Source organism: Haemorhous mexicanus, chromosome W (assembly GCF_027477595.1).
Source record: "Haemorhous mexicanus isolate bHaeMex1 chromosome W, bHaeMex1.pri, whole genome shotgun sequence".
NCBI lineage: Eukaryota > Metazoa > Chordata > Aves > Passeriformes > Fringillidae > Haemorhous > Haemorhous mexicanus.
In genome coordinates, this window is record NC_082380.1 from 6957398 (window position 1) to 6968567 (window position 11170).

Below are 11170 nucleotides of genomic sequence, written 5' to 3' on the forward strand. Positions count from 1 at the left end.
TTGGAACTGGGCAAAGCACCCTTTAAAAAGGAAAACCCTAGAAGCAGCTCTGGTCCATGCACAGTGGTGAGAGCACTGGGCATGGAAGGAAGATGCCACGATGGCAAAATGATCTCCGGGTGGTGCCACGTGTGACATGGAAACACAAGAGGTTTCAAGTGTGTTTCCAGGGGAAGCCTATGGTACAAGAGGGACTCCTCTCTCCTTGATGAACTGAGAATTAATTATCTGAAGGGTGGTGCTGGACTGAGAGTGGGTGATCTGAGAAGTGAATGTATTGGAAATTTGGTGGGCGGAGGAGGAATGTTTTTGGAAGGTTTTCATCCCGAGTTCTGTGTGTTTTCTTTTATAGTTGTAGGTTAATAAAGGTTTTTTTTTCCCTTTTATTCCTAAGCTGGAGCCTGCTTTGCTCTATTTCTGATCACATCTCACAGCAGACACCAGGGAGGAGGCATTTTCATGGGGGCACTGGCATTGCACCAGGCTCAAACCATGACAATGTGTTAATCCTTTGTTAGCAAAATGTGCTTTTGTGACAGAGAGCATAAGCACCCGGACGTCCGTAATTCTTTGCTTTTTATTGTCTTTTATTGTCCTAACTTTGCCCAAATTCTTATAGTCCTAATTTTTTTTACTATTTTTATTATTATTTTCATTACTATTAAACTTCTAAAATTTTACACAAGTGAATGGCGTTTTTCACAATTGGTGCCATGACTTGGATCTAACACCTCACTGCTGAGACCTTAGACCTTGGAGGATTCTGAGTGAGGGAGGCGCCCTGCAAAGTTTGGCAGCCTCGCTCTGTTTCATTTGGCGTCATTGGCAGACACAGGTTCCAACCTGGTGGACAAAAAAAGACAATAAAACAAAGAAAAGGGAAAAGGCTCCCAAAAACCACAGTAATTTGCCCCCTAAGACTAAGTGTACATGAAGACCCGGAAAGGAAAAAGAATTGTAAGTACTTTTCAGGGGGGCAGGTACAGTGGGAGTGATAGTGGCGCCCTGGAAAATGCTAAGATAAACTCTGAAATGTTAAGCCTTGTGTTTTACCTGTGTAAGTAGTATAATTGCTAGCTGAAATGATTGTTTAGTGATGAAAATAATTATTGTATAATCATAAGAAGAACAATGAGAAACTGTATGTTCCTAGTCTAAGGTGGCCATGCTTGGCTGAAACCTATGTATACTATAGAACAATGTAAGTTTAATAATTAACATGAAAGTTATATAAGGATAGAATATAAAAGCATATCCATCCCGAACCTATGTCGGAGTCAGATTTGGGTCTATACCCCTGACACCCAGAGCTCTTCAATAAAAGCACCTGCATATAATCATTTCTCGTGATTATGTGTTCCTGAACGCTAACATTTTTGGCGACCCAGGTGGGACCCTGTGAGTGCTGTTGAGCGAGTTCGCGACTCGATCACGCTCCAGCCGGCACCGAGGGATTCTCGGGGAGCCCATCGGCCGCGACCGCCTCTGCCGCTCACAACGTCCCCGGGAGAGAGGTAAGGTGCTTTTATTTTGGTTTGGGTGCCTGCCAGTAAAACGCAGCGAAAGCTACGCTTGGTTGGGCTAAGGAATTCCTGGTGGTATTGCCTAGGCGCCGTCCATAAGACAATCGCGAAAGCGTTGCTGGTTCGGCATTTGGTATTCTGGATGGAGAAACTCAAAGGAATTTTGGGCAGCAATGCTTCTATTCCACAAACTTCTCCTTTGGGGTGCTTATTAGCACATTGGAAACAGGGTAATTTTGGGGAAGAATTACGTCAAGCTAAGTTGATTGATTATTGTAATACATGGTGGCCAGAATATATCTTGGAGAATGGCAAAAAATGGCCAAAATACGGCACTTTGCAATATGGCACCATTTCACAGTTAATGTCATTTTGTAAGAAAGAAGGAAAATGGGATGAGGTTCCGTATGTTGATTTGTTTTTCTATTTACGGGAAAAGCCAGAATGGCAAGATGAATGTGGATTAATGGTGGTTAGAGCGTCTGCAAGTAATAAGTGCGCGGTTTGCGAGGAACGTTGTCTAAAACACTTGGCGTTGAAAGAAAGTCTGAGCAGGGAAAATTATGCAGATATTGATTTACAGGTAGCTCCAATAAGACCAAGGGAGCCCAGCCCTACCCCACCTGTTTCATCTGTCCCTATCCCACTGCCTTTCCATACCTCACCCAATCCTGAGCCTGTCTCATCTAGTACACCTTTCCCTCTTTTTTCTCCTCTCCCATCGTCACCTGACCCCTTTTCCTCGGAAGATGAGCAAAACCTAACTGTGATAGAAAGGAGGGGGAGGGATGCGAGTGAAAGGAATAGCAATGGTAATAAATCAGTAACCCCGGTAGCCCACAGAACCCGAAGCCGGTCAGAGCTTGCCCCGGTTGTGGAAAGAAAAGACGTAGGCAGACAAAAACGGACTGTGATTGCCCCCTTGCGACAAGGTGTAGGAGCAGAAGGGCCAGTGTATGTAAAAGTGCCCTTTTCTCCTGCAGATTTAATTATTTGGAAACAGTCAGCTGGAACTTATAGAGAAAATCCTGATAAGGTGGAACGGGTAGTAAAAATGATCATGAAAACTCAGAATCCTGACTGGGATGATATACAAGTAATATTAGATACTTTAATGGACTCCACAGAGAAAGAGATGGGTCTTAAAGCAGCCAAAGAAAGGGCAAGGGAGGATATCAGAAACGGACTCGTAACAGGAAATTTAGATCTCAATTTCCCAAATGAGGATCAAAAATGGAATCCTAATTTACTTTGTGATATGAGGAGACTACAGAAATATCAGGAGGTGATCCAAATAGGAGTTCAGAATGCTGTGCCCAAAACCATAAATTGGTCTAAACAATATGAAGTTTGGCAGGAAAAGAAAGAATCTCCCACTGCGTTTTTAGAGAGGCTTAAGGAGGCTGCAAGGAAATATACAGATCTCCAAATAGACACAGAACAAGCAAAGGTTCAGCTCGCTCTCATATTCTTGGGACAATCACAAGACGATATTCGGAAGAAATCGCAAAAATTAGAAGGGGAAGAATTAAGGAATCTGGATTAGCTACTTGAGGTAGCCTGGAAGGTATATAATAATCGCAAAAGAGAAGCTAGTAAAAGGCAACAGCAAAATCTTTTGGCAGTAATACAAAGGAAGGGTAGCCCAAATTTCAGGGGACGTGGCAGAGGTAGTCGTGGTAGAGGACCAATTATGCAAGGGTTAAGCCTAAATCAATGTGCGTATTGCAAGCGGGAGGGGCATTGGAAGAGAGAGTGCCCAAACAAGCCAAACAACCGGTTTCACCAGGGCAATCAGTTCCAGCAGGAAAACATTGCCAAGGCAATGATGTTAGGTGAATATAACAGCTGACTAGACGTGGAACCCGTAAAACAGGTTAAAGAACCTGTCATAACTATACAGCTAGAGCATAAGGAAGTCAAATTTCTAGTGGATACTGGAGCTACCTACTCTGTGCTGAATGATCTACAAGGAGAAATTGGAAATAAGCAAACAACAATAGTTGGGGTTACAGGGAAGGAGGAAAATCGGCCATTCTTGCAACCCCTAGATTTGTGCTTTGGGAACAAGACTTTAACACATGAATTCCTATATGTACCTGAGTGTCCAATTCCGCTTTTAGGGAGGGATCTGCTGGCGAAACTTGATGCGGTAATAACCTTTGAAAACGGGGAACTTGTAATGAAAATACCTGAATCAAAGACGGGACAGATTTTAATGATCAAAGAAAAACCAGTTCCCTCTAACCCTAGGGAGGTAGATGATGCAGTGATTCCTTCTGTATGGGAAACGGATATACCAGGGAAATCTAAATTGGCACAACCAGTGCATGTGGAGTTAAAAGAAGGGGCAAGGGCTGTACAAATCAAACAGTATCCCATAAAACCAGAAGCACGGCAAGGAATAGTAAAAACTATTGAGAAATTCTTAAAGTACCAAATTTTAGAAGAATGTGAATCAGAATTTAACACACCAATATTTCCAGTAAAGAAACCAAATGGAGAATATAGATTAGTGCAGGATTTGAGAGCAATAAATAAAATAACAAAAGACATTTATCCAGTGGTAACAAATCCCTACACATTGCTAACATCCGTAAAGGAGATATATAAATGGTTTACTGTAATTGATTTAAAAGATGCCTTTTTCTGCATCCCCCTTGACAAAGAAAGTAGGAAACTGTTTGCCTTTGAGTGGGAAAACCCAGGGAACAGAAGAAAGACCCAGCTCACCTGGGCGCGATTACCACAAGGATTTAAGAACAGTCCGAGCTTATTTGGAAACCAACTGACAAAGGAGCTGGAAATTTGGACCGAAAATGGGCAAGTACCAAGAGACCAATACCTATTGTTGCAGTATGTTGATGAGATAATAATAGCTACAGAAGAAAAAGCAACCTGTATAAAGGTAACCATAGAGATTTTAAATTCACTGTGAATGGGAGGTTACAAAGTATCCAGAGGAAAGGCACAAATTGCCCAACAGACTGTGATTTACCTGGGATGTGAAATTTCACAAGGGCAACGAAAACTAGGTACTAACCGTATCCAAGCTATCTGTGCTATTCCAGAGCCCCAGAACTTACATGAGCTGCGAGTCTTCCTCGGGATGGCAAGATGGTGTCGCTTGTGGATCATGGACTATGGACTGATTGCGAAACCCCTGTACGAAGCTCAGAGGACGCAGCCATTCACCTGGGACAAGCCACAGAAGGAAGCCTTCCTAAAACTAAAAGAGGCATTGACGACTGCTCCAGCATTAGGGTTACCTGATCTGTCTAAAGATTTTCAGCTGTTTGTACATGAAAGGCTACGCCTAGCACTAGGAGTCCTGACCCAACGTCTGGGAAGTTGGAAAAGGCCGGTGGGCTACTTTTCCAAACAACTTAACAACATAAGTGCGGGGTGGCCTCCATGTCTGCGGGCGGTCGCAGCCACCGTGATGCTGATACAAGAAGCCAAGAAGCTTACTATGGGAAGACACATAGAAGTCTATGTACCACACATGGTAACCACTGTCTTAGAACAGAAGGGGGGCCATTGGCTATCTCCAAGGATGATAAAATTCCAGGTAGTCCTGACTGAGCAGGATGATGTCATATTAAAAACAACTAACCTTTTGAATCCAGCTTTGTTCCTAGGTACCACAACTGAAGAAGGCCCATTAGAGCATGACTGTGTAGAGGTGATAGAGTACACCTATTCAGCAAGAGAAGACTTGAAAGACGTCCCGCTAGAGCAGCCGGAGTGAGAGCTATTTACAGATGGGAGCAGCTTCATGGAAAACGGAACCAGATACGCTGGATATGTGGTAACAACAGTCAGTACAGTAGTGGAGGCAAAGGCATTACCACCAAATACATCTGCCCAGAACGCAGAACTGGTTGCTTTAACCAGGGCACTAGAATTAAGTGAAGGGAAAAAGGTCAGTACATGGGCTGACTCAAAATATGCTTTTGGAGTGGTGCATGTACACGGAGCACTGTGGAAAGAAAGAGGATTATTGTCTTCTCGAGGTACGCACATTAAACACCAAGATGCAGTCCTGCAATTGATAAAAGCAGTACAAAAACCTGAGCAAGTGGCAATTATACACTGTAAAGCACACCAATCAGGAAACTCCAAAATCTGTGAAAGAAATCGAAAGGCAGACTGGGCAGCCCGACAGGTTGCTCGAGAGGTGCAGACAACAATGGCATTGATACCTTCAAAGCTCAATATATCCCAATTCAATTTGCCTCCAGAACCAAAATATTCAGTAGAAGATGAGAGACTGGCACGTTTACTAAATGCACAAAAGAATTCGGAAGGATGGCATGTGACTGCACAAGGACAGATAGTGGTACCCCCCTTGATAATGAGAGAAGTTCTACAAATTAAACATAACAAATGTCATTGGGGTGCAGAGGCATTGGTAAAATTGCGAAAGCAGAGTTTAATTTCGGTACGCATGTTAACAATGGCAAAATCAGTCATGTCAAAATGTGATATCTGCTTGAAAAACAACCCAGTAGCTAGGCGACAGGCACAGCTAGGAAGAATTCGGATAAGAATAGAGCCAGGAGACTATTGGCAGGTAGATTTTGTAGAATTGCCAAGAACTCGAGGATACAAATACCTGTTAGTGCGGGTTGACACATTTTCTGGATGGCCAGAAGCCCTTCCCTGTCGCACAAACCAAGCAAAGGAAACAGTTAAGTAGTTACTACAGGAAATTATTCCCAAGTTCGGGGTACCCCTAGGGGTATCATCAGATAGGGGGCCCCATTTCATAGCTACAGTAGTAAAAGAGCTAAGTAGATTGCTGGGGATAACTTGGGACCTCCATACACCGTAGAGACCCCAGTCAAGTGGACAGGTAGAGAGGATGAATCAGACACTAAAGAGGCATATCAGTAAAATATGCCAAGAAGCCAAGCTGCAGTGTCCTCAGGTTTTGCCAATAGCACTGTTGAGGATTAGGATAAAACCTAGGAGCGGGATGTCAGTCAGTCCTTATGAGATATTTTATGGGAAACCATCTGAATCTCCTGAGCCTAACTCTAATGTACACGTCACAGGAAAGCAGGAAGTGTATAATTATGTTCTGTCTCTTGGGAAAACTTTAGCTCGGCTCCAGAGCATCCTCGTGTGGAATAGACCAATAACTCTTGAGAATGCAGTTCATAACATACATCCAGGAGACGAGGTGTACATTAAAAACCGGAACGAAGAACCGCTGAAAGAAAAGTGGAGTGGACCCTATCAGGTACTGCTGACCACCTTTACAGCAGTCAAAATAGCCGGCGTGGACCCCTGGATTCACTGTACCCGAGTGAAGAAAGTCCATCCTGGATCACGGACTATGTAAACTGTGGAACCAAGACTGAAGATAAGATGTGTTTAATTACTTTGAGAATGCTATTAGTAATTATGCTAATGTTATGGTCATTAATGTCTTTGGGATGTGGAATGCAAAAAGATCAACTAACCACTCTTCATTCTAGAATGAAGAGAGAGGCAGAAACACAAGTGATAAAAATTTCTAATGCAGTTCGAGCTGAGAATGTAATGATTAGATTAGTTAAAGATTTTGCCAAAATACAAAACACCAGTAGAATAACTGCCTGTCTGCCAATACCTAAGGCAGCAGGAGATCCAGTAAATTGGGGAATCATAACATCAAAACTACCTGAAATACAAAAGAACAAAACAACTGCATGCAAACAGGTACTTGAACCGAGACAGGTAGTCAAGGACACTTGGGAGAAAGTAGGAACATGGATGAGACCTATGAGCCAGAAAGACTGTATTCTAAGTGATGGCATACTAGGAACCCCTATGGGACAGTCGGGAGGCACCACACAATGGCAATGCTATTTGCCACACTATAAAAAGATCATAGAAAATGTTACAGAAACTACTCTGGTATGGAAGTGTGAGACCGAGGATCAGAAAGATCAGAGAGAGCCTTGGGACAGTGCGTGGTCTGTGAGTATACTTCAAAAATTCCAATATATGGCAAACACCCCTTGGTGTATTAAGTGGGAAGGTTCTGAGAGTGAAACAGATCCAGCAGTAACGTACACTGCCACTAGTAGCAGAACGTAGGCAGACAAAGTAAGTTGGTGGGCCTGCAATAAAACTTATGACTGCACTTCTGATGATGCAGAGATAAAACAGATACCACCCCTGGCAATAGCCCTACAGATTGGTTGTGCTTGCAGAGGGATCAAACATTAACAAGGCAAAATGAATTATAAAGTGATTATAAGATGTACCAAGAGCACAATTAAAAGTCCAGGACAATTTGTATGGGCAACAAGCGATGGTACCTGGACAACACATCTGCCTGTACACGGGAAAGTAAAGGAAATTACTTTGGGCCTCCCAACCTTATGTCCAATTTGGAAAAAGTCCCCATTTAATGGAAAACATGAACTTCTGCAGATAAGAGCAAGACGAGAAGTTCTAGACAACAAAAATCCAGATGACACTTGGCAAGAACCCTCTAGTAGAGTGAAACTTGGGTGGGCCCTAGAGTCTTTACTCGGTCCTATAGCAAACTATCAGAGTAGAGAGATGCTGTACAAACTTACAGGCCAGGTAGATAGACTAGCAAGAATCACCCAAGAAGGATTTAAAGAATTAAACGTACAATTACAAGCCACCACAAAAATGACTTTGCAAAATCGATTAGCCTTAGATTTGTTACTCCTGAAGGAGCATGGAGTATGTGGATTTTTAAAGGGACGAGTTGATCATTGCTGCGTTCACATCCCAAATGTAACTGCAGATGTAGAATATGACATCAATCAGTTAAAACAAATAGAGCATGAGGCACAAGAAGAGCAGAAAGATTTGACTACAAGCTGGTTAAGAAAAATTTTTAAATGGTTAGGGTATAATGTGAGTTCATGGATTAAATCTATCATTGAGAGTGTGATAATCTTACTAATTGTATTCTTAGCAATTTGGTTAGTTTACAGCATTTTAAGGAGAGAAATACAGAAGAAAACGTCCTGGAACCAGAAAATAATAAAAGCACTGACACGAGATCCATGCCCACTATCTTCTGGTTCTCCAGCCCGTGATAGCATCCACGACAACTTTTACATCAACCCTGGATTTGAAGAACATCAAGCATAAATTGAGAAGTAGAAGACTGTATCAAGTGAAAACATTTACACCTATAGTGAAGTGAAAATGCTTTCAAGGGGGGATAATGATAGTGGCGCCCTGGAAAATGCTCAGATAAACTCTGAAATGTTAAGCCTTGTGTTTTACCTGTGTAAGTAGTATAATTGCTAGCTGAAATGATTGTTCAGTGATTAAAATAATTATTGTATAATCATAAGAAGAACAATGAGTAACTGTATGTTCCTAGTCTAAGGTGGCCATGCTTGGCTGAAACCTATGTATACTATAGAACAATGTAAGTTTAATAATTAACATGAAAGTTATATAACGATAGAATATAAAAGCATATCCATCCCGAACCTCTGTCGGAGTCAGATTTGGGTCTTTACCCCTGACACCCAGAGCTCTTCAATAAAAGCACCTGCATATAATCATTTCTCGTGATTATGTGTTCCTGAACGCTAACAGAAGGAATGTGTGTGAATGAGAGGCAGGCTGGTTATCCCAGACCTGCTGTGTGAGTGAGGAATCTCCCATGTGTCACGATCCGCTCATACAAACGGATCTCATGATGGTTCATTAGCTGATCTCAGAATGCAAAAAACACAACACGGAAAGGGGATTGCACTATCAATCAAAGAAAATGTACCTTTATTGAATGACTACAGCAAATGTGTTAAAGGAATTAGGGAAAAGAAAAGAATAGAAAAGAGAGGGAGAAAGAGAGTTTAGCTACTAAACGTAGAGAGACAAAGTCCTCGTGGGTCCAGTCGATGGAGTTCGCCTAGTCATGTCGGGGAAGATCTCAAAGTCCTGGTTAACTCAAGGTTCTGTTATAGTCCATTGCTGAGAGGGGAACAGATCTTGAAATTACTGAGGGGGAAAAAAGGTATTGAAGATGGGTACAGACAGTCCATGTTCTCAGCAGGATAAGTCAGTATCAGCAGTGAGAGGGACCCATTGTTTCACGACTGGTTTCTATGGGAAACCAGTCTAGGTCCAGTGAACACATCTGCAGGCAACACTTAGCAGGCATCCCGCTTCAGTCAGACCAGCACCCCTGTATCAGAATTATGGGGGTCTCAGTCTCAGTCCTTGGATGGGGGGCTTCAATCTCCGTCTGTCACGGTGGTAGTGGAGCAAATGAGGGATTTTCCGTGGGGGGGGTTGTAAAAAATGAAGCCACAGGGGTTAGCTTCTTAGACAGATAGCTGAATCCCCGTAAGATCAAAGCGCCCCAGGCAAGTAGCCTTAAGGCCGGATACCTCAGCCCTTCGGGGGCTGAGTTTCCGAGCCTGAAACTACTGCACAGCCGTGGCCCCTTAGCAAGCTCAGTGATTGTCAGCTCTTAGTGATATCAGCTCTTTTATGGTTTCAGCTCTTTAGCTTGCCAGGGGCTTTGGCTGATCGGGGCTTTCAGGAAAGCAGACGAGAGAGAGATGGAAGGCTGGCATCAGAGTGTTCCACAATGGTTTATTCTGAGGGGTTTGCGAAGTGTCCGAATGCAGCTCTTCAAACAAAATTGGCCAAGACAGCCCCTTTTATAGGGTTAGGGGGGCTTGGAAACTGACCAATTGTAAGGGTTAGGGAAACTAGCCTATGGGGTCACAGAGAGATAAGCAGGCCTGGAGGACCAGAATGAAGACTTCTGGTTCAATTCCTATGACTCAACATATTCTTATCTCTAAGTATTCCTCCATGGGGCCGTAGCTGGCCCTGTGCCTGCTACAGGGGGTTACCATAGTTGCCCCAGCAAGTTCAACTGGCCAAGAGGTGGGAAAATTTCTGGGCTATTGTTGCAAAACAGGTGTCAGCATATAGGGCGTGTCACCCCTTGGCAGGCCCTGCTAGAAGCAGTCATTGTAGGCACAGCTACGAACAATCACTTGGCAGGCCAGAACTATGCTCAGGGGCCTCAGGATCTTGGCGTGCATCCACCTCAGGCAGGCCAGAATTCCGATCAGGGTCCTCTGGGTCCCGAAGCCTGTCCTTGGGATGGTCGTGAGGCAAATAAGGGGAACTTCAGACCGTCTTTCACACCATGTTGTGGTTCCATTCTTTCGCAAGACAAAAGGCCAGTAAAAAGATGAAGTCAGAGATAAAAGGAGTGAGAGAATCCCCCGGGGTAACTGGGCCTGGGTCTCAGTGAAGGGGTGGGACCCCTTGGAGGGAGGGAGCCGAGGGTTTTCCTGGCACAACCCACTGGGAAAGTGGGATAAAAAGTGAAAGGGGCCCCTAGAATTTTTGCTAGGTTGAGGGTCTAAAACCACACAAGAGACTCGCGAGTGTCAAACACAAGAGCACCTAGGCTTAAAAGCTGCTAGGCTGAGAGTAGCAAAAACTAGAGACTCAGGGGTGTGGGATCCAAGTGCACCTTGAAATAGCCAATAACATCTGAGATTTTGACAAGTGATTTGAAAGTAAAAGGTACCTTATTTTTGTCTTGTTGTGTGTGAGAGTGAGTGACACACAAAATCAGCTTCAGCTTCCTGGGTGGGTGGCGGGCTGTAGCAAAAGGTATATGTGAC

General features: G+C 43.5%; 1 protein-coding gene across 1 annotated transcript; it reads left to right on the forward strand.

Moving 5' to 3' along the window:
* The first annotated feature begins 1665 nt into the window (after positions 1–1665).
* On the forward strand, positions 1666–9073 carry LOC132341482 (uncharacterized). The gene has a single exon (XM_059873066.1). It carries the CDS (start codon positions 1666–1668, stop codon positions 3067–3069), a length of 1404 nt encoding a protein of 467 aa, XP_059729049.1. The 3' UTR covers positions 3070–9073.
* The last annotated feature ends 2097 nt before the right edge of the window (positions 9074–11170 follow it).